Below are 24,823 nucleotides of genomic sequence, written 5' to 3'. Positions count from 1 at the left end.
GGGGCCAGGTTAGACCCTCTTATATACAGAAAACACCCAGGTCTGAGGACTCCAAAGCGCCCCCCCCCAGTGCTGGGCCTGATTGGCCCATTCAAATGGAGAGACAGGGCAGCCAATGGCAGCATGGGTAGCCTCCCATTGAGGCAAAGATGCCACAGCCATTTTGTCTGCCTCCCAGCAAGCCACCATCTTCTTGCGGGCTGTGGGCCGGCCCGGGAGGGCTCCTGGTGTCCCGTCTGGCCTCATGGCCTTTTTTAACAAAAATGTAGCCTTTTGTACTTACCTGAAGTGCCAAAGGGTAGTTCTAGGAAAAACTATACAGGTTCCGGTAATTCCTAGAGCTACCCTTTGTCACTTCTGGTGTATGTCTAAGAATCACCAGAAACGTTATGATTTTATGACAGCTAACCTTTGTCACACCTATTAGAACTTTCAGTAAGTACATGAGGCTTTTGGGGATGGTGGTGGTTAGGCCATGACACTGTGCCCCTGTCCCGCCATGCACTGCCTGGCAATACTAAGACTCACTTGCTCTGAGGCATCATGTTGCTCTGTAAACGGTAGGAGAGAAACTCAATCAAATACTATTTGGCCAGCACAATGCTGTCTGTGGAATGAAACTACTCCAACAGTCCTTACGATGATGATCAAGAAGAAAGACCCAGCCCCTTTCCTTTCCTGCCACCAAAAATTCATTTTCATGGCACAGGTATAACACACAAGTGTAATAACAGTCTTTATTTCAGGTTAGAAAAAGAGGAAAACAATACGTATACCAGCACAGCATAGGATCAGTTCTACAGCTTCTAATTTCCACATTACCATACACTATTTTGAAGCAATATGATTTAGTTGCCGAAGTGCTCTAAACCATTATGCCTCCCTAGAAATCTAAACTGAACATTCCCCTTGTCATCCACTCAACTGTTTTCTTGAGATAATCTCTTGTTACAATTTTTCACCCCTACATTGCTCAGATAGAGCTTCCTAATTGCCCCCTACTCAACACAATCCTTAGCCTCATTTATCTTGCCAGCCCCCATTTATATGCTTGATGATACTATTACGTAGCTACTGAACATCCACTGCAACCTGCTGTAAATTCCAAAATAGCAGTTTTGGCAGCATTTTAAGACAGTTACTATTTGCTTGGTATGAAGCCCAGAGGATATGCATTACCAACCCATAAAACAGAATGCATTCAAGTAATGTGAGGATTAAGTCATATTCCAGAAAAAGAAAATGTACTGAAATTGGTAATGGTCATCATTATCTCATCCTCTTATATTTAGGCACAGCAGCCAGGGTTCTCATCAGGTCAGTATTATCTCATCCTCTTTTATTTAGGGATAGTACTCATGGATTGTTTAATGAAGCACAGGGCCATATATGTACTTTGATGACATACCTTTTATTAAACATTGTCGTTCTTAATTGTTTCTCTGTTAGAAGTAACTGTTCTCCCCTGGAGCAATGCAAATTGTGCAGTTCTTTGTCAGTGAGTTGGCTTATACCAGCACAAATGGTGGGAAGTCTGTTCCACACTTCCTGTGCCACAGGCTGCCACTAGACAGCAGATACTTCCTAGTAGTACTCTGCCAATAAGCAATATAAATGGGTGGAGACAGACGGATGTGTTTTAACTGGGGAAGGGCTAGATGTGGTTCAGGATGTGCATGCAAGAAAGAATGAGAGATCTTGAAAAGCAAAGAGGACATCGTGAAAATTTGAAGGTGGACTCAGTGATCTGAATAATCAACTTTCCACACAATGCAATTACAGAAGAAGAAGAAGAGTTGGTTTTTATATGCCAACTTTCTCTACCACTTAAGGGAAAATCAAATTGGCTAACAATCACCTTCCCTTCCCCACCCCACAACAGACACCCTGTGAGGTAGGTGGGGCTGAGAGAGCTGTGACTAGCCCAAGGTCACCCAGCTGGCTGCATGTGGAGGAGTGAGGAAACAAATCCAGGTCACCAGATTAGCCTCCGCCGCTCCTGAGGAGGAGTGGGGAATCAAACCCGGTTCTCCAGATCAGAGTCCACCGGTCCAAACCACTGCTCTTAACCACTATACCATGCTGGACAAGAGAATCCATTCAGACAATCCGTACAGCATGTACTCATTCAGACTACATAGAAAGTGAAAGAGGCCATCCCAGTTTGACACTAAGTCTGAAAATGGGTGATGGAACTCAATTCTATGTCAAGATGAAGAAAATAAAGCACTCAGTAACGAACTGAGCTTTATGCTATGGTATGCTTGGAAATAAGACTAAATATGTTCATTGTGACGTACTCCCATTTTATTGAACATAGGGTTGTGGCCTAAGGCTTCTACTCCTATGGACAATTATCTGGGACTCAGTCCCATTGAATATATTTGGATAAATAAAGGACATCTCCAACACTCTTTATTTGAATGCTAAATCACATGCATTACAGAGCAAAAGAGGGAAAACCCAAATGAGACATTACCAGCCTCTATGACAGCTTAACCTCGGGTTCTCTTATGTGTTCCATTCTGCTAGACTTTGAAAGCACAAACTGGTGCGGGTGAGAACTACATTAGCTGTTATGGTTCTTTTACTATATAAGACTTTAGATGACAAAAAGTAAGGAGAATACTCCAGTTTGACTGTCAGGAGAACATTATATAAGATGTTTATCATCCAGACTATAAATTAGTTTTTTTTTGGTGACTTTTATTGATAAACATATTTGATAGCTCTTAAAACTTGCTCTTAAACATAAAATTACGCTCTATAGCTTCATTTGTTATCTTTTGCCTCAAACGATTTAAAGTTTGAGGTTGATTAATGGTACACTCGGATGACCAGATGTTTAGGTATTGCTCCTCAATTTGCTTTCACTCCTTTCACTCAAATAAGAATACCCCAGATAAGATGTATAAAGAACAATGGCTTTCATACTCTGCTGAACTGGTATAAATCATGCCTGAAATCATGGTATGAATTCTTATCAAAGGATGTGAAGCTGATGCAGAATTTTTTGGGCACAATGCTGTTATAATACTGAAGGAAGGAAAACGGGGAAGGGAGAGGTAATGATGTCTTTTTCAGATTATATCTGGCATAAATGGCTACTGCTTTGTATTAGAGATGCACACAGGTTTTTTTCCCCAATTCTCTTTAGTTTTATACATTTGTATTCTTTATTAATATTGCATTTTCATTGGTTTCCAGAAATAACCCCCCATTCAATTGGAATGAAATTTTAAGGGATTATATCCCTCACCCAAGAGATTTTCCCTGCCAAAGAGATCACCCTTAGCCTGTTATAGGGAAAGATGAGCCATCTTAGATCCATCAACAGATAAGTACAATCTTTCCTATGGTATCAGTTCTGGACCTCAGAGAGATTAATGCACTATTTTTAGTCTGGCCTACGTATGCTATCTGAGTGGAGTGTGAGTCATCTGTATAGGAGGCCAAATAGTTCACTACCAGTTTGTGCTACCTGTAAGTGCCTAGTCCAAAAGCAATAGACATACTGATACACTGACTCTGGCCCAGCTAAATAAAGTGCTACCATACCCTAGTATTATGTACAATTCTAATAGGTGCTCTCTAGGGTTGCCAACCTCCAGGTACTAGCTGGAGATCTCCTGCTACTACAACTGATCGCCAGCCAATAGAAATCAGTTCACCTGGAGAAAATGGCCACTTTGGCAATTGGATTCTATGGCATTGAAGTCCCTCCCCTCCCCAAATCCCGCCCTCCTCAGGCTTTGCCCCAAAAACCTCCTGCCGGTGGTGAAGAGGTACCTGGCAACCCTAGTGCTCTCTCACATGGTATATAATGCCGGATGTTCCCTTCATATCCTGTCTCTTTTCCTAATCTGTCCCAACCTGTTCCCTCTTCTCCTCTCTATTTCTGTGGCTTCAAGAAAATTTTTGCTCTGGCCACTTGAGCCACCAGACCATTGCTCAGCAAGCCAGACAGCAGATTGGTAACGGTACTGCTTTGTCTTCAGCCTTACAGTGATATCGACAGGGCTAACACTTTCCAACCTCAAACCAGAAGGAGGTAGGTAGCTCATCATATTCTACCTTCCCTCTGCAGTCTGTTATAGGCAATCATGGAATCCCAAAGATGAAGAGCTCCTGGGTTTGGGTACCTTCCCATACCCTTCCCACCACAGCCCAGAATGATGGATGAAACTCTTGTGGAGTACAGTGGCATAGTTGGCGCTCCTGACAAAAACAGGGGAAGAAAGGAGTGCCCAGCAGGAAGGAACTACAACCATAGACACCAACAGCTTTAATCAGCCAATCACAGCACTATCTGGAGTATACTGTGTTGACTAGGTTGGGAACCAGGCAACAGAGTAGCACAGCTTTTTCTAACTCTTCCCAAGTCTTATGCCAAAATAAAGTTCAGCTTCTCAGGAAAGTCGGGGCAAGCAGATAGCACCTTGTAAATAGCTGCTGCCCCTTGAGTCTCAATGAGAAAGGCGAAATACAAATGAAGGGAATAAATAAATGTTTACCTTTGAGCATGATTTCTCTGCTTGTAACAAATGATCAATGTGCTAAATTCACTATAACCCCACCCTATAATATATGTGCTTCTCAAAAAAAAAAAGCTACAAAGCCAAAACGTTACCCTGCAGGTTAAATTGAGACCTGCAATGACAGGGCTAAATTTCACAGATGCTAAAATGCAGTACAAAGCTAAGGCTGCATCAGCTGCAGTAATTTATATTTTTATGTGAATCACTCAAATAACTCACTTTCCTAATTGCTGTCTTGTCTGACAGGGAATCTTATGAATACACACTGTCATTGAATGTGCGATGAGGCTGTTGACAAATAGGGACATTATTTCATTACATTAAATCTTACCTTCAAACTAAGAGTTTTCCACCTCATTTGTCAATAAAAACTGTGTATGGACTCCCACTCTCTGACTACACTATTGATCCAGGTCCTAAACTGCAACTAATATGACCATTAATCTGCAAATGACCATAATTTTAAAATATTTCTGACAAATCGCGATAGGCCGCTGTTCAGAGTTGCTCATCATTGTCAGGTAAACAACCACCCACTTGTAGCTGAAACTAAATGGATTTGTTGTAAAGCAGCATCACATCATTCAATCAAGCGAGTCTCCAAAAAGGCATCTAATCACCCCAATAAACTAATATTTGCCATGCAGATTATGATAAATGATAAGTATAAAATGCACAAGAGGAAACTCTACGAGCACCATCCTCAAGCTTTTTATTGTCCATTTTTCAAATAAATATATAGAGCGCAATACTGTTGGAAGTCAGCATTCACTGAGGAACAGCCAGATACTACAGCAGCACTGTGCTATGCTGGCATTAAAATACATACACCCCCTGGATCAGACTGTATCAATGCAATATAGCTCAGTGGTAGAGCATGTGCTTTCCTCACAGAAGGTCCCGTATTCAATCTCTGGCAGATCCAGGTCAAATTATGATGTTGTACGTATGGGAAGGAGGACTCGACGGGATTGGTGATAGGAGGGGATAAATACCCCAAGCAAGGTGCCAACCGGGGAGGAGATGGGAGCATCTTAGCCCAGGAACCTGAGCTGCCAGGGAGAGGCAGACGCTGGGGCAGTAGAGAGCTGCATAGGAGCCTGGCTCCAATTTCTCTGCCCACTCTGAAGGTGGTGGGAAGGCAGTAGTATGGAGACCATAGTAGCCAAGAGGGACAACACAGCAAGGAAGGGCAAGCTTGACAATAAACCCTGCTGAGTTCAGCTAAAATACATCTTCTGGCAACTTTAAACTGTAGCAATTAGATTTATAAGTTTTACAAACATTCTGAAGGAAAATAGAAAATGCATATTATTTGGTGTTACCTTAAACTGTGGATTATAACATAGACCTCCACAGACATTTTCATGGATATCACATTCCAGGGGTACACATGTCCCTGCAGTTTGGTGGATCGGTAGCTGCTGTGCCACAGTGCACCATCGCAGAGCTTTGCGCAACAGATCATATCCTAAGATAATGCCATTGGGTTTTCCGGGAGATGCCCAGTTGATCTGAAGTGACCTACAGCAACAAAAAAACCACATTAATGTGTAAAACGTTTTAGAATATAAACTATGGTGTTCTGAATCAGCTGGAGATTCTTGGGTGGTCTTCAAGGGCAAACACATCTACAGTACATTACAACGGTCTAGCCTTGATGTTATAGTGACATGGCTTCATGATGTCAGATCAATCAAGCTGAAGAACAGAGCCATCTCCCAAGCTAAATGAAGATTGCAAAAAGCATTTTTTTAGCTGAATTTACTTGATTCTCCAGCAACTCTTAGACTCTTAATTGAATCAATGAGGGGCAGATAACCTCATCAAATGTGGAAAGAGCAATGCCCTCCAAGACTTCCACTTTCCCAAACAGGATCACCTCTGTCTTGACAGGATTCAGTTTCGCTTTGTTAAAGGTCACTTTAACTATTTAAACAGAGCAGCCAGGAACTAGCTTAGGACCTCTTCAGCACTGTTGGGCAGTTTGGACAAAGAAATATAGAGGTGGGTGTCATCAACATATTAATGAAACCCAGTTCCCAAACCATGAATTATTTCTCCTAAGGACTTTAATCCTGTTTACATGTTACAATTACTGCACGTACATCCTGCATGTACATGGGAACACCTGTTTGTAAGGCATAACCACACATGTTTACTTTCCAAATAACACTGGGGACGAGTACCTGGATAAATGTGGGGTTGGTATCACACATTCAGCTGTACATGTGCTGAATGCAACAAGAGAATTACTCAATGCACATTTTAAAAAATCAACTTTGTGCTGTACGTGGATTGTATTGCATTCACAGTTATACTGAGATTAAATAGTATGGAGGGATAGGGTGGAGCATTGTGGAACCCCACAGGAGAAGTCCCACACTAATGACAACTCCAACAGTGACCCTCTGATTCTGATTCCTAAGGAAAGATTTAAATCAATCCAAAACATATTCACTGATACCTACAAACATCCCAACAAGATGGCATGGTCTACTGCAGGGATGGGGAACCTCAGGCCCGGGGGCCGGATCCGGCCTGCAAGATCATTTTCCCTGGCCCTCGAGCCAATTCCGGGAGCTCCAGGGCCCTGCCACTCGAACTCTCCCTATTTAGGCTCTCCCCTCGGCACTTCGGGCATTGCTGGCAGGCAGGCACACGTGTAAAATTGATGCTGATTGGGTAATTGTTGGGCCATTTCTCCCAACTCTCCCCACTTCCTGCTCCTGGAGAGACACACAACTTCCACCCAAAATGTGCGCCTGGCCAGAAGCCCCCCTCCCCTTTCTCTCACCAGCTGTTTCCAGGTGAGTGGGTGGCATGCAATGCCCTCCGCTCTCCAGCTTGAAACTGCTTGGGCGCCTGGAGCTTGTGTCACCATCTCCCCCTCGCCTGCCTGCCACTGGCCACACCCTGCGCCGGCTCAGTGGGCCCTCCCCTCGCTCTCCCCCAGGCCTAGGCCAACAAGAAAAGTGGGCTGTCCAGCCATTCCAGCCCCGAACCTTCCTTCCCCCCCCAGCTTGCCTGTGACCCATGCGGTGGGGCGATCCCCAGCAGCTTGAAGCTGTTTGAGCACCAGGAGCTCGTTCCACCATCTCCCCCTCGCCTGGCTACCATTGGCTTCTCCCTCCCCTCGCTCACCCCTGTATATGTGTGTGTAGAAGTGGGGCATTCCCCCAATCGCCGGGCCACTAGCCTGGCCCAGTGAGTGCATGCGTGAAAGTATGAAAGGGGGAGGAACCGAAAAGCTTCCCCCAACTGCGCGCGTGTGTGTGGAGTGGGGGGGGGGAGCCAAGAAGATTTCCCCACCAGGCTGCGCATATGTGAAAGTGGAGAGGGGGGAAGCTGAGAAGGCTTCCCCCAATGGCGTGTTTGTGTGTGAAAGTGGGGAGGGGAGGGAAGCATGTGTGAGTGCGTGTGTGAAAGTGGGGAGGGGAGAGAAGCCAAGAAGGCTTCCCCCAATCGCGTGTGTTCATGTGTGTGTGTGGGAAGCCTCCCTCCCTTTCCTTCCTTCCTTCTCTCCCTCCTCTTCATAGCCTCTTCTAGGGTTCCTAGAATCATAGAGTTGGAAGGGATCATCAGGGTCATCTAGTCCAACCCCCTGCACAATGCAGAAAATTAACAACTACCTCCTCCCACATCCCCAGTGACCCCAACCCTCCCCCCGCCATGCAGGATCCCACAATCAAAGCACTACCGACAGATGGCCATCCAGCCTCTGCTTAAAGACCTCCAAAGACGGGGACTCCACCACCCTCCAGGTGGTGGCTGGAGACCTGGCAACCCTAGCCTTCCTTTCTTCCCTCCCTCCTCTGCATAGCCTCTCCTAGAGTTGCCAACCTCCAGGTGGTGGCTGGAGACCTGGCAACTCTAACCTCCCCCCCGCCCCCGCCAGGAGATCTACACCTGGTATGGCCCCTGAATGAGGTTATAAATGGGCAAATGGTCCTTGGCAGGAAAAAGGTTCCCCACTCCTGGTCTACTGTATCAAAGGGAGCACATAAATACAGTAACAGAAACAAGGAGGCACAGTCCTTGTTCTACATTCAAATGAAGATAATTGACTAAAGCTACCAGTGTCATCTCCATTCTACAGCCCAGCCTGAAACAAGACTGGAAAGGGTCTTTAGCAGAAGTCATCCAGGACTCCCTATAGGACATTGTTAAATTCACTGAGTTTTCTCCCAGCACCTCTCTAGACATCTCCTTACCCTATTCAAGTCACTATATTCCATAGTAAACCAAAGGGTTGAAGTCTGCTTTGAGGGTGGGAGAATTATCATCTGGGATCCTAAAATCCTTTGTAGTGTACTGGAATCCAGTAGGATCAACAAGTCCCTATGGATAGACCCCTTTAACCAGCCCCCACCATAGCATATGGTTGGTGCCACATTCACCTGTGCCTTGAGGAGATGGTGTTTGGACTATGACAAAGGATGAACCTCCAAGTCTAAATTAGAAATGAAATGAATCTCTCCATAGCAGGCCTGGCTGAGGGCAGTCCCAATGTGGGACTGCACAGAAGACCAAAGATGAAATAGTTATAAATTCAATTCCTGCAATGCAAAATTTCATACTTTTCACAGACATCTTCACCTCCATCACTTATTAATTACATTTACATTATATCTTCTCATATAGCTAATAGGTAAAGCTGCATAGTGTTTGCTCTATTGTCAAGAGTAATCAGAGTCTAACGCAAAACAACAGACACAAGCTTACAAAAGTTGCCTGTGAAATCATACCAAATTCAATGGGAGGATCAAATACATATATAAATCTCTCCCACTGCAATGGTTGGACTTTAAAAAGTCCTTAACTTGGGATGGATTGTGTCCTGTGTGTTATTCCCAGCATATGTTTTAGAAAACACAACAGCCTATTTCCATAGCCATTGCCAGAAGTACCTGATAGCACTCCAAATTAACATTCATTTAAAGTTAGACAGCTATGTTCAAACAGCAGCAACTGAAATAAACTTTGACATCCTTATGGAATAAAAAAAACACCCCACAGTGAACTATTATTTCAGTACTTTGAGGTATAAACAGAGGAACACATAACAATAACAATCTGTAGAGGAAGAATTAATATGTCACCTGTGAAGGAATAACTTCACAGGTTACTTGTAGAGTCACCATTATTATTCTGAAGTCTTCATCTGACTTGCTAAATTAATGCCTCTGTCTGTGGATTTCTGTTTTATATTCTCTGCATACTCAACTCCAGGGGAAAAAATCCTTATATATAAATTATATTAGTGACAAACATATAAAAAGAGACACACATACGGTAAAGAAGAAAAAGAGGTCTTAAACTTCAGAATGGTTTGAAGACTTGATATATAGTTCAACGTGTAATACATTGGAGCTAAATAGATGATTGAAAAACAAAAGTATTGCTCTTACAGAATTGTTGACATGATGTGAACCCCATTGCTTGTTAAGCTTTTTTTATAATATGGAATTCATGAGTAATCCTCAAACCACTCCCTCAAAGTAGTCCTATTGAAACCAGTAGTAATTACAAGCAAGCAACTGAAAGATAATATCTGTATATCATTTGGGGTAATATAATATTCAGTAATATCTATATATCATATAGGGTGGACCCAAGTTATAGAGTTGGATTCATGGGTTCCCACAAATTTTGTAAACTGAATAAAACATGCTGGTTCAGACCAATGCTCTATCTGGTCTACACCCTGTTTATTATGATTGTCATTTCTAGTCTGCTTTTCATGTCAAGACATGCACAGCAACCAACCAGATGCCTAGAAGGCCCAGAAGCAGGGTGCAAGGGCCAGTGCCTCTCTGTTACTGTCCTCCAGTACTGGCATTCAGTGGTTTGCTACCTCTGAACATGGAGTCATTGTACCTAACAGCCAGTGATAGATTTATCTTCCATGAATGTGTTTAATCCCCTTTTAAAGTAGTCTATATTGGTGCCTATCACTGGCAGTGAATTCGACAGTTTAAGTACTCACTAAGTACTCACTGGGGAATTTTTCACGGAGATTTGCTGCTGTTTCGACGCTGATTTGCTTCAGAGTCAAATTTTGGTTATTCACTGCAGATCCGGCTTTTCCCTGATAGAGGTATAAAAGCCGTGTTATGTCAGCGGCAAACCAAACCACATCTGAGCCGTACTTTCCAGTAGAAGAGCGTTTTGTTGCTCGGATGCCCAGGAAAAAAGGTTTGCTTCGCGTCTCCTTTCTCCTCCCCCAAGACCAGTGATTAGCTGGGGGAGTTTTGCGCTTGGACAAGAATACCTCCCCTTTTGCTGCCTGCCTGCCTCCCTAGAATCCTGGCACTTCTCTCCCTCCGTCCCGGAGGCTAGCGGGCGGGCAGGCGGCACGCCTTCCCCGCCCCTCGCCCGGGATGGGCCTTGGAGCTGGGCCCACACCTCCAAGCCCAGGGGGACGTCGGACGGACAGCTCCAGGGGGAGACCGGCAAGGCACGCCATGTGCTCCTCGCACGCTGGGGGAGGTGGTGGTGGCAGCTCGGTCTAGGGCAGCTGGACCCGTGGGGGGGATGTTCAAGGGAAGGGGCTGTTGGCCCCTCTGCCTCAGAGGGGAGGGGGATTTTTGAGAAATCGGATGGGGAAAATGTGCATCCTGAGAGCGGAAAACCCAAGGCAAAACTCCCTCCCATCACTCTTCTGAAGAGGGGCAGCCAGCCTGCTCTGGGTCTCCCTCCTCTCTCTCGATGCACTGTGGCTGGATCATGGCCGGCGCGCAAGCCAGGGGCCTTCTTTCCTCCCCCCTCCCTGCCATTCCCACTTTCAGCTAAACACTTCTCTGGGCACATGGATGCAATTCCTGCCCCCCCTCCCAATCCTGTCTATCATTAAAGGGCAATGGGTTCCACACCTATAGAAAATAGAGGGAAGCTTTGAGGAAAGCGCTGCCTTGACCCACCCACCCCCAAATTTGGAATCTGACTGTTCCAAAAGCAGAACAGAGCAAGGGTGGAAGGAAAATGGAGGAGACCAGAGGGACTGGTGCTTGTTTTTTGCGCTGGGGCTGGTGAACCGCATGAGGTAATCTGCTGGGCGGAGTTGGGGCGGAGCTGGGGGCAGGCATAAACAATGAGCCTGTTGGAAGGGGAGGCCTCCTGCAAAACGGACAGACCAAACCGTTGTCAAATACAGTGTGCTTAGTTCCCATGAAAAACCAAAACTACATCGAGATTGACAGGGATAAATCGCGGCCATGAAAAAAACATTTAAATCGTGTGTTTTTTTAGTCCGTGGCAAAACAGAAGCAAAATCTACCGTGAAAAATGCCCCACTGAGTACTCACTGACTCACTGGTCTGTTCTGAAACTAATGCCCAAAAAGTTCACTGGGTGCCCCCCAAGTACTAGAATGATGAAACAGGGAGAAAAAGTTATCTCTATCCACTTTCTCCATACCAGTGAGTCAGTGGGGCATTTTTCACGGTAGATTTTGCTTCTGTTTTGCCACGGACTAAAAAAAAAACATGATTAAAATGTTTTTTTCATGGCCGCGATTTATCCCTGTCAATCTCAATGTAGTTTTGGTTTTTCATGGGAACAAAGCACGCTGTATTTGACAACGGTTTGGTCTGTCTCTTTTGCAGGAGGCCTCCCCTTCCAACAGGCTCATTGTTTATGCCTGCCCCCAGCTCCGCCCCAACTCCGCCCAGCAGATTACCTCGTGCGGTTCACCAGCCCCAGCGCAAAAAACAAGCACCAGTCCCTCTGGTCTCCTCCATTTTTCTTCCACCCTCGCTCTGTTCTGCTTTTGGAACAGTCAGATTCCAAATTGGGGGGGGGGGTCAAGGCAGCACTTTCCTCAAAGCTTCCCTCTATTTTCTATAAGTGTGGAACCCATTGCCCTTTAATGATAGACAGGATTGGGGGGGGCAGGAATTGCATCCATGTGCCCAGAGAAGTGTTTAGCTGAAAGTGGGAATGGCGGGGGGGGGGGAGGAAAGAAGGCCCCTGGATTGTGTGCCGGCCATGATCCGGCCACATTGCATAGTGAGAGACAGGAGGGCTCCCAGCTTGCGCGCAAGCCCCGATCCAGCCAGTGTGCATGGAGGGGGGGGGAGAGGAAAGAAGGTCCCTGGATTGCGCGCCGGCCATGATCTGGCCACAGTGCACCGAGAGAGAGGAGGGAGATAAGAGCAGGCTGGCCGCCCCTCTTCAGAAGAGTGATGGGAGGAGTTTTGCCTTTGGTTTTCAGCTCTCAGGATGCACATTTTCCCCATCTGAATTCTCAAAAATCCCCCTCCCCTCTGGGGTAGAGGGGCCAACAGCCCCTTCCCTTGAACATCCCCCCCATGGGTCCAGCTGCCCTAGACCAAGCTGCCCCCACCACCACCACCAGCGCACAAGGAGCACGTGGCGTGGCCCCGCCAGTCTCCCCCTGAAGCCGTCCATCCGATGTTCCCCTGGGCTTGGAGGTGTGGGCCCAGCTCCAAGGCCATCCCGGGCGAGGGGCGGGGAAGGCGTGCCGCCTGCCAGCCTCCGGGACAGAGGGAGAGAAGTGCCAGGACTCTAGGCAGGCAGGCAGGCAGCAAAAGGGGCGGTATTCTTGTCCAAGTGCAAAACTCCCCCAGCCAATCACCATTCTTGGGGGAGGAGAAAGGAGACGCGAAGCAAACCTTTTTTCCTGGGCATCCGAGCAACAAAACGCTCTTCTACTGGAAAGTACGGCTCAGAAGTGGTTTGGTTTGCCACTGACATAACAAGGCTTTTATACCTCTATCAGGGAAAAGCCGGCTCTGCAGTGAATAACCAAAATTTGACTCTGACGCAAATCAGCATCGAAACAGCAGCAAATCTCCGTGAAAAATTCCCCAGTAGGTGCCTAATGTTATAAACCTCTATCACTTGCACCTTTGGTTTTCTTTTATCTCAGTTGAAAAAACCCCAACTCTTTTGCCTCTTTTTGTAAGAAATGTGCTCTCGTATATTAATCGTTTTGGTTGCTCACTTTTCTACTTTTTCCAGCTTTTTAATACCTTTTTTTGAGATTTGTACAGTATTCTAAAAGAGGCTGCACCATCTTATATCTAACTCTGAACCTGGCCCCCATGTAGATAAAAAACCCCAGAGAATGGGGCCAAGTACATATAGAAGGTATGTTCTACAGACTTAGGGGACTCCCCAGGTTTGCAAAAAAAGGACAAAAGAGTTTTTTTTTTAATTGGGAAAACACTAGTAGGTTGTGAGATCTCTGCCATCATTTTGAGCCATCAACCTGCTACCACCTGCCACTCTGTGAAACTGGTGGATGGGGGAGGAAGAGAAGGTGCAAGTGCATGAGCCAGCCAACTATGCAATGCAGACAGGTGATATGGAGCTGGCACTGTCAGCCCCACCACCAGGGATGCAGGTGGGCAAAGAGGAGGAGTTGCTGCCCCTAGTGGTTAGACCTAGCATGGGTGTAGTGGTTAAGAGCGGTGGAGTCTGATTTGGAGAACCGGGTTTGATTCCCCCTCCTCCACATGAGCGGTGGAAGCTAATCTGGTGAACTGGATTTGTTTCCCCACTTCTACACACGAAGCCAGCTGGGTGACCTTGGGCTAGTCACACCTCTCTCAGCCCCACCTACCTCACAGGGTGTCTGTTGTGGGGAGGGGGAGGGAAGGTGATTGTAAGCCGGTTTGATTCTTCCTTAAGTAGTAGAGAAAGTTGGCATATAAAAACCAACTCTTCTTCTTCTAGCTGCTGCAGGAGCCTGGTGGGCAAAGGGGGCTATGCTGCAAGTGGGGAGGTGGATAGGGGAAAGGGGAGCAGAAGCCATGCCCAACACCCCAGCTGTCCCCCCCCACCCGGTTGCTACAGTAGCTGCATAAGCTAGACCTGCAGAAGTGGCTGTACTGTAGGCAGGCAGGCTGGCCAGCAAGTGGCTGGTGGAGCAAATGAGTGGGGTGTGTGTGATGGGATCTTCCCCCATGACATTTTTAGAAGGTTAAGCAACACCCAGTGGATGTTTCACTAACTGGAAATGGGTTTTTAAAATATACAGAAGAAACACACATTACTACAGCTGTTGATATGCAAATTTAATTTAAATAGTATTTAAACAGTTAATTGATTAATCACTTGAAACCAAATGATTACTTATCTAAAATTATTTAATTAGATTTCTAAAAGGACTGCTTGTAGTTATTAAAGGAATTGGTAAAAAAAAGATTATCCCCCCAAATCACATTTTTAACTGCTTATGATCACTTGGAAGTTATAGAAAGAGAAGCTAAAGCAAATAAACAAACCTAAACATCCCAAATCAAATTTTAATTTATCTTTCAGAAATGTACCATCATGAGCAGTATAGAGGCAAAATTTTATGTGCAGCTTCCCCCCCCCCCCATATCATGCTTCATATTGCTAATTCTTTTATTGCCTCTGATGTCATGGACTTCCTTGCTTGTTCTAAAAAAACACCCTGTAAAGCTAGAAAACAAGAGCTTTTAGGGCTCAGTGTACATGAGCAGAGTACATATCAATAAAGTACTGACTTCTATTGCAGTTTATTCAGATTTGATTATTAGTGTGCATGGCTTTATTCCAAAATCCTTTTTTTACCAGAAGAAAACTAAATTTAAAATGCTGTCTGAGGCCAGCCAGCTACCATCCCCTCTGCCTCACCACCCCTGCCTAGGGTTGCCAACCTCCAGGTACTAGCTGGAAATCTCCTGCTAATACAACTGATCTCCAGCCGATAGAGATCAGGTCACCTGGAGAAAATGGCTGCTTTGAAGAAGCTGCCCTCTCCAGGCTGCAACCACCAAATCTGCAGGAATTCCTCAACCTGGGGTTGGCAACCCTATCCTTCCTCTTGTGAGACTTCACTCTCTATTTTTAATTGGCTGTTGTCAGGGAACTCTCTTCCAGGTAGGGTTGCCAATCTCCAGGTACTAGCTGGAGATTTCCTGCTATTACAACCGATCTCCAGCCAATAGAGATCAGTCCACCTGGAGAAAATGGCCGCTTTGGCCATTGGACTGTATGACATTGAAGTCCCTCCCCTCCCCAAACCCCACGCTCGTTGGGCTCTGCCCCAAAAACGTCCCACTGGTGGTGAAGAGGGACCTGACAACCCTAAATATGGATGAAGAAATTTTTGAAAATTTTATACTGATGTCTCAGGGGAAGCAATTTGGTATTTATGGAAGCAACAGATCCAAACAAACATGATGGAAAAGATGGAGGAAGGCAGATCTGACACATGCTACCCTCTAGTACTATACTGCAAAACAAGGTTTTTTTTTATTTTGGGGGTTGTTTTTTTACTGACTTTGGATCATCCACCCAATGATCTCCTTGAAACTAGTCCAACATAATGTCAGCTATAAGAGAATAATGTTCCATTAGAAAGACTGCCAGCAGCTGTCATCCCATATATACTGAATTTTGGATGGTTAGCAATATCTTATACCTGGCCTCTGCAACTTGATCCAGCAAGATGAATACAGTCCACTCATTATTAACAATGGCACATCAGTGCTCATTTAGCCCCTGTGGTTTTTTGCTCCCTACTTGGGGCCATATAAACATATGAGTTTATTTGCATCATACTGCATCACTGGGCATAATTCTCACTAATTGTGTGTGATGACTGTAAAGACATGGCCTGACAATATTCTCCAGAATGTCACTGGTCCAACTATCCTCCCTGCCGCCCTCTACAGAAAAAAAAATCATAAAGAGAACAGCCACCACAGTTCCAATAAAAAGAAATAAGTTGCAGAATACGTCTTGTATTGCTAGCTTCCCATGTGGCTTTCTTCTAGAAATCATACCTTGTCCCCACAGGCAGATATGTATTAAAATGTCTTCTTGTTTATACAATCTGTTATTTTCCCCTTGAACATATTCCTTGATGGAGGATAAATAAGAAAAATTCATATGCAGGCCAGCGCCTGCTAAAGCTGTCGGCTGTAGTGTTTGTCATATTTCAATCAAAGTTGAAGTCAGCCAGCCATTTTTATACTGCATAGTCACTACATACTCGAGGACCAGAATTAATGAATTAGCTATTGATTAAATTCCACTCTAGCAAATCCACCGTGGCAAATAAATGAACTACCCGGGGCACGTGTAGGCCACAGCCAGACATGTCCGGGCAATCGATCAGTAGTTAGTATTCTTTTGGGATATAAGAACAGCTGATGTTAATATGACATGTAAGGAAAGGCAATGGAGAAAGTCTGTTTCTGGCTGAGCAGATCATAAAATCTGGGAGATATTTCTGATCTTCTTGCATTCATGTGTTATGACATTTTTTGTTTGTATATAATAACAGAGACATGCATAAGTGTTTGCCATACTACAGACAAAGGCATACGTCAGTGAAAGCCAGGGGGACAAGATATGTTCCAGAATTGAGTTCTTATGATCAAACAAGCTTTGACTTGATCACTTTATGTGACAGAAAAACAGCAAGCTTAATTTCACCTAGCAATTACATTTTCCACAGACAAATATAGAATGTAGAGAAAAACTGTATAAAGAACAAACAAAAAATCCTTTGAAAGATGTGGGAGTAAATCCATTCTGCTGGCATATTTCTGGAGACTGAGAGGTTAGTTTTTTAGCCATTTAAAAGAAATGTTTCTGCTCCTCACAAGAAAAAAGCTAACAGTGCAATCCTATGGGGAGGGTCAAAGGCGCTCAGGAGGTGGTGTGACCCTAGGGCCACCGTAAATGCCCATTGCTCTGGCACAAGGGGCATTTATCTGGCACAGAGGCACATGCTGGCACCAGTGAGTGGTACAGCATTATGATGCACAGGCGCAGGACAACTAACCCCCCCTTAGGATTGGGCTGCCCATACTAATCTCTGCCAAAGGTGTAATAAAATTACATCAACAATAACATGCATGCAGGAGGCTAACTATTTTACTGTTGCTGTAATTTTGATAAATGCCTTGGCAAGTATGCCCATTAGTTATAGCCTCTCTTTTGGAAATGTTGGCATTCCTGGATCTTTTTAGGAAAAGAATGACTGCATTTGTCACTGTTCAGCTGTTTTTCCCAGTCTGGCACCAGTTTGCTTTTGAAAATATTCCCGCAACAAGAGAAAGATGAAGAAGGAAATACAAGATCTAATGCACAAATATATACATACAAAATAGCAATTATACAGTACAACCATGTTTGGTTTCTGATGCCGATATTCATAGAATCATAGAGTTGGAAGGGACCACCAGGGTCATCTAGTCCAACCCCCTGCCCAATGCAGGAATTTCAAAACTACCTCTCCCACACACACCCAGTGACCCCTACTCCATGCCCAGAAGATGGCCAAGATGCCCTCCCTCTCATAAACTGCCTCAGGTCATAGAATCCACATTGCTGACAAATGGCCATCTAGTCTCTGCTTAAAAACCTCCAGGGAAGGAGCACTTACCACCTCCCGAGGAAGCCTGTTCCACTGAGGAACCACTCTTTTGTAGTTATTGCAGTTATTGTAGATATTGTAGTTCTGCTTGTATAACAAGTATCCCAGACCCTACTTGTGTTCAATTCTACCTCTTTTAATATCCATCAGGAAAGAAAATAGGCAGCTGAATGATACTTCCCTCAATTTATCATTACAGAAAGTCTAAAGAAATCTGCAGGGTGTAGAGGTGAAATAATTGTTGGGGGTGGATGGGAGAGAAAATAGGGCTGCACTTAATATTTTTGGGAAATTGGTTTTGCATGAAAAAGAATTTGGGGGGGTATTCCCTCAACAGCTTAACTCTTCTTATCCTCACAACAGTTGTTTCAGTTCCATTCTTCCCCACCAGGCGGCTTTTTCTTCATAATGGAATTTTATGCATGGGTTGGATCTCCCTGGTTGGACTTGGGTTCATTGCACATTAATGTAACCTGATTTGGGGAAAACTGTATGCATTGGCTTGAATGATCAGGGACGAAACTGTGTGCTAATGGAGGCATGAATACAGAAAAGCAGTCTCCCAAGCTCAAATCAAGTCCCACCCCTTTAAATGTTGCTCTGTAATTGGCTTACTTTGCAGTGCTCACCGTGAGAGAAGATTTCCTTTTCCCCAAACCCAACTGCCGCATAAAAAAGCATTTTAAGAACAAAAAACAAAAAAAAAAGCAATCTGAAAGAAGGGTGTGTGTGAAATCCAAGCCTTGTTTTTAAAAAGCCGTTCTTTTGGTCAGAAAGAGCTCAGAGGAAGCAGGAAGCACTTGAATCCCTGCCTCTTTACACACTGCTTCGTGATTGGCTATGAGAGAAGGCAATCTTTTGTGTTTCCCCCCTGTTTAGTCATCTGCATGCTGCTTTGAGCTGGGCTGAGCTCAGGGGAGAGGGAAAAGTTGGATTAACAGAGGAACGGGAAGACCCGGGTTGATTTTGCATTGAAACAGCGTTGAGCTGCGAAAGAACAGGATATCATGCAAACAGAAAAGTTAGATTCTGGTTGAAGCAGGGAATAAAGGAGGTTACAGCGACCATGCATAAATGACCAATGTGATCTTGGCTAATCAGGGCTCACTCTGATAGCCAGGAACTCGTGCACTATACAATCGAATCTGGCTCTGTGCAAACTACCCAAATTCAAAGTGAGAGCAATGCTGCTGCTATTGTGCTGCCCTCATTCTGGATATTTGTGTGGTTTGAATCTGAATGAGCGTAAGAACAGAAAGGAGGGTGCGACTGTTGCTACAGTGACCATTACTCAAGCAGCTCCCAGCAATCATCACCAGGAACACCACCACCATCTTCTTACAGATGTAGCTCTTGAGTCCTTCTTCACAGCTGAATAAATACCTAGGGATTGCATCAATGTGCAAACATTCATTGTCTGATGGCTTGAATCATAAAATCATTTCTATTGTAACCACTGGCTCTTTCGATATAAGAAAAAAGAAAATATACTTCAATACCTTGCACCGAGGACGTGAATCTGTGGCGCTGATATCTCTTTTGGCTCATCCTCCACAGTTGTAATTTGGGTTCCATTACTTCTCACACAGGCATACACTGTACAGACATCAACCTAGAATAATCATCAGGGGAAATGGTATCTTGAACGATTCGGCAGGGTAATTTCTATTGTTTTGAAGAAAACCTTTGGCAAGCAACAACATTTTGTGGGATAGAGTTCTCTTGGCTCTAGCGTCTAGGACTCTGACCCCCTCCCTCAGGAGGCCTCACCTTGCATGGTCCCTCCTTGCCTTCTGTGGCCTTAAGACTTTAACTTCAGAGGGCATCTGAGGGTTTTATTTTTAATGCTTTAAAATATGTTAATATTTTTAAACAATTTGAATGCTCCTGTTTTGGTCATATTCATGTTTTCTAAACATACTGTCAATTTTATTATGATTTTTATAATGGGTTTTATTGTTTTGTGTTAACATTTTATGTTTTATTAGCTTCTTTGTTTATTTTTTATTTTCTTCAAAAAGAAAAAACAGAAAAATACAAAGAAAAACATTTAAGAAGAATATACATAAAGTGAAGACAAAAATATGATAACAGTGGTGGTGGATCTAGATATAAGTGTCTATAAATGGTTTCCAAATGTCTAAAAATAAGTCCATGAGCAACTGCTGCCTGTATGCCATGAGTTCAAATATTGACTGAGTTCTAAGGTCCTTAATCCATTGATTTACCAGTGGTGGGCTTAATGTACTTTATTAGTTGCTTTGTGTACTTGAGTAGAAAGGTAGGACAGAAATATTATTTAAAAATAATTATTCCAAAGCTAACCAGGTATAGGAAAAAGAAACATATGACTAATGAGGTAACAAAATACTGAGTACTCAGGAACTCCTAAAATTGTAAAGCTGTATCCTAAACATATTGGGAGTGATCCAAAATTAAGTATAACTCCCCCACTACATATAGAAAAGCTCCTGAGTCTTGTCAATAAATGGGAAATATCTTTATGCTTTCACAGAGACCACTTTTTGCAAGCATTCCACGTTATTTACATTTTAGGAATGTACCTTGAAGTTGCACTTTTTAGCATGCATTTTGAAGCTGCAACTGTGAAACATTCCCCAACAGCATATAACCTTTTTGGAATCTACCTTTTGTGAATAATTTTGTTTCCACAATGAAATGTTTGATGAATGGTGAAGATGAGCTACAAAATACAATTCCCTCAGTTCTCAGGAAAAAAAAAAATTCCAAAGGAAGAATGTGTTCACTTTAGCAACAAAAAAGAAATACAGAAAAATACAAATAAATTGATGTTTCTGAATGATGGTAAACAGTACCACAGACACAAATGTACATAATGTAATTTATAAGGAACTGAAAAATGCCTAAAAAATTTTTTTATTCAAAATTCCAATTAAAACTTTAGATATATTCCTACTGAATGTCATAAGCACTGGCACTTATACCAAGATGGGAGAAGCTGAAGAGCAAACCAATTAAGATTGCAAGATGCATCACATGCCTATGGTAAATTAATATGGAGGCCCCCAAAGCCTGGTAGTGCTTTGAATTTGCATCACTGTTGAGGATCAAGACAAATGTGTGTCCAAGTAGAAACTGGAAAGTCATATGTGTATTCATAGGGGGGGACTTGCTGCTGCAGAGGGGTTGGAACACAGAAATCTGTTATGGTGTGCCACAGGGTGACGTTTATTTATGGCACACTGTAACTGGATGCAAATTTTAGGACAAAGTATACATGATTACTGTTAAGACCTTCCCATACATAATTCAACTAAACCAAGACAAACTGGGGAAGTTGCAATTAAAGCCAGACACTTAAACGTAAGTCAAAAAATGTGAAAAGTATTTTTAGCTTTTTCTACAGCATATATTCACAGTGCTTGGAAACAACATATGGATTTCTGGGGCACCTAAGAAGAAGGGGGCAAAAAAAGAAAGGTTTTAAATATTAATAGTATTTTTAAAAGACTAGGATTTCATGGCTGAGATCAGCCTGTTCCACAAAGAGAAGGGAGGAGGGAAAAGATGATAAAAGGCAAATGAATGCAATATCATTATTTCTCCAGGTTGATGCATTATGCATGCCTGATGTTTCTAAAACAATTGCAATTTGGTTTTAATGAGTAGGAGTGTGATCTTTGCCTCTTTGTAATGTATATTGTAAGTTCACTATACTGGATCAGTGGAAATTGAGTTTTGATGTTCTTAAAAGAGAGAGGAAAAATATGAATATATCACAGCGATAAAAATAAATGTGTACAAAAATAAACATAGCTTGTGGGCCCATTACACATGGGCACAATGGTGTATAAATATAAACATGTAGAGTGTGTACCTATACACACAAAACTCATCAAAATATATTTAGCAACACACACACTTGCAAACAAACTTATATGTGTATGTACATATAATTCTTCCTGGAAGTACAAATTAAAGTGTGACTGACAAACCCACACACATCTTTTTACCTTCACACTCACAGTTGCATATATACTACAGAGATGTGTACTTATATCCATACATCTACACATATACTCATGCACTATAGTAACATTGCAGGCAATATATAGTGTTTAAAATGATGTTCCAACCTGTATATCATAAATAGTGAATGGAGACAAATCTCCTAAAAGAAAAGACCCGGGTTCGTTCATTCCGGTTTTGTACGGCTTATTATTTACATAGACAGAATACTCTGTGACAACACCATTTGGGTCTGAAGGCGACGTCCAGATGACACGTACAGCTGTACTGTTGATGATGACAACCTCTGGAGGGAACATGCCCTCCGGCGCTAGAAAGAAAGGAAGAAGCTGAATAAACTCCAGCTGTCTCTGTAAAAGCCCTTGTTTAACCAAATGCAGATTATAATTTGGGTTTAGCAAAGGGTCCGCTGCTTATCTGCTTGCCTCTGATGAAGTTATCACTGTCTGCATTCCTTTCCAAATTGGCTTATTATAATCTCAGCTAGAAACGGTGGGAGATGGTGGTAAAACCGCTTTCTGCCACCAGCATCGGGTTCATCTTCCACAGAATGTGCCCAGTGGGATACAGTGATAAATTATTCACTTATTTGTGTGGTCCATCCACTATTATTTGGTATAGTCTTATCCTTCACAAAAAAAATTGCAATTTGTTTCTAGAGCAACAACTAAAACGCACTGTGAAGAGAAATGTGACATATCTGTAGCTTTTACCAGCCTTCTAACTAGAGCAATGTGAAGCAATAAGCAATACTGTTATTATGTAAATGGTTTTGAATGCTGATTACTGTAGATAACGATGAAGCCTTACAGGGTGTGTGTGTTTTTTTAAAAAAATTTCCTTGGTGTTAAATTACACAAATTATTTAAGCATGTCAGAAATAGCAATGCAAAGGACCTATTTTTATCTGGTAGGTCCATCTTAACCAGTTGAAAAATGGAACGTGCAATGAGTTCTATTTTATAAACAAAGGAGTCTGACCTTTGGCATTGCAAAGGAAATGCAATCCCCACTTAAAGTGCTTTGCTAATGACCTGGAACACTTGCTTCTGAGGTAATGATATTATAATGTTTATAATGAGACTTTATAAAGCCAAAAAGATTAGAAAGGCCATTCCAAACACATTTCAGATTCACAAGTTGCTTTCTTCCCTCCCACCCACCCGCTTGCTAACTGACTTGGAAATGACTCATAAGGAAATTCTCTCAGAGGCTGGATTTTCACCTTCCATGGTGAGTCAGGAATGGCCCTATTGTTGACTGTCCTGTCAAAAGGACACAGCTTCACAAAGCAAATCATTTTAAAAACCATTAATTGTTTTTAAGTCGCTCCATTTATTGACATACACTCAGCTTCAAACTGAAGGTACATGGATAGTGGTAAACAGGTCAGGATGAGAACAAAGTGGGTTAATATCCGCTATTAGAGCTGTGTACAGCTATCTCCACTGGGTCTTTTATTGATCGGCCACTTGATGACAACCAGCACTTAAGCATTTTAGCCCTTTTCCCTTTTTATACCGGAAATTTCATAATGGAAGGATGACTGATTTCAACCCTAACAAAAATCAATCAATTTCATTCTCAGATTTTAAGCCAGGCTGCATCCACTACTAAACCTACCTCCATCTAACGTAGTCACACACACCACCTCACTTGCGATGCTGTGAACCCCATTGAAAACGTGAAGCAAAATCTGATACTCGGTATTAGGATTCAATTCGCCAATGACAGTATGGTTTTCACTGGGAGGAATCTTCCTGGAGTTCTCATGGGCAGTGGAATTCCAAAAGAGGATGTAATATTCAATGCTTCCCTGTAAATTTTGCACAGCTGTATAATGAATTAATGAAAAAAGGAAAAAAATACTGAAAATGAACCTGTGAAAGTCAAAAGAAATATTGATGCAGTTTCTGGAATCAGATAACCTGCACAACTGTGGGCCTTAGATGGAATGTAATGCACACATGTATGATCCTAGATCCCAACTGAAGGTTAAAATTGTCAACACCAAATATGTTTGGAAGAATGGGTACAAACCATGCGGAACATAGGAACGGTCAATGCTGGGAACTGTCCCAAATGCTGGCTGCTGAGATCAAGCATTGTGTGTGTACACTACCCACCAGCACACACCAACTCAGCAGCAGCAGGGAATGCACATGCAGAGACATGTCTGCAACTAAGGGTGTGTTGCTCTACTTGTATCCATGTCCACTCCGACATGAAAACACTAAAGAACTCCTCAGCAATTGTTAATCCTAAAGAGAATTAAGCACAATGAAGGCACAGCAAGGGTTTGGATCCTGTGATCCACTTGTGCAAGGATTACAGCTTTTCCCTGCTTTCTCCCCCTGCAGCCATTCCTGACCCTGGGAAAGTTGATTCCTGGGATTGCAAGTCTTGCATGGATTTATAGCTATGTGGGTTTGTCAGCTGCAGTAAGAAACATGGCCCCCTTCTTCCACTTTTTGTCAGCAGATCCCCAATGATGAAAGAGGCAGGAAGAGCAATACTGTCCCCTACTTCCTTCAGCTACTGACACACGTGACTTTTACTCCTTGAGGGTCCTATGACCCTGGGAATAAACTATCCTGGAGTTGAAAATTATTATTTGGGGGGGACGGACCACAAATGTCAGTGCATCCTGCTAACAGATTGTTGGATCCAACCCAGGTTTTTACAGCCACTGCTGTGCATATGCAATCTTGCAACAAAGATATATCTGGGAAAATACACTGTATTGACTAAGAATCCAGTCTGTTTGCCCAGATACAGCACACATCCAGTGCCACAGAGAAGTGAACTCCTTTCCCTCCTCCATGGTGCTGTGGGGCAGCATTACAAACAGCTGCAGAGGGAGGCATAGGCATGAGCTAGCAGCAGCCTT

The 24,823-nt window shown here is 43.4% G+C and overlaps 1 protein-coding gene across 1 annotated transcript in view; it reads right to left on the bottom strand.

The window, feature by feature from the left end:
* The window catches only part of USH2A (usherin), a 588,113-nt gene that overhangs the window by 169,078 nt on the left and 394,212 nt on the right, over positions 1–24,823 (bottom strand). The window contains exons 44-47 of the mRNA XM_056852957.1: positions 23,557–23,766; positions 22,041–22,243; positions 19,422–19,534; positions 5,864–6,062 (exon numbers count right to left, since the gene is read on the bottom strand). Of these exons, the coding sequence (XP_056708935.1) occupies positions 5,864–6,062; positions 19,422–19,534; positions 22,041–22,243; positions 23,557–23,766 (725 nt within the window). The remainder of the gene's footprint in view (positions 1–5,863; positions 6,063–19,421; positions 19,535–22,040; positions 22,244–23,556; positions 23,767–24,823) is intronic.

This window comes from Euleptes europaea, chromosome 7 (genome assembly GCF_029931775.1).
Source record: "Euleptes europaea isolate rEulEur1 chromosome 7, rEulEur1.hap1, whole genome shotgun sequence".
In the NCBI taxonomy this organism is placed as follows: domain Eukaryota; kingdom Metazoa; phylum Chordata; class Lepidosauria; order Squamata; family Sphaerodactylidae; genus Euleptes; species Euleptes europaea.
The sequence above is the reverse complement of the archived record's forward strand: the minus strand, read 5'-3'. Positions and strand labels throughout refer to the sequence as shown.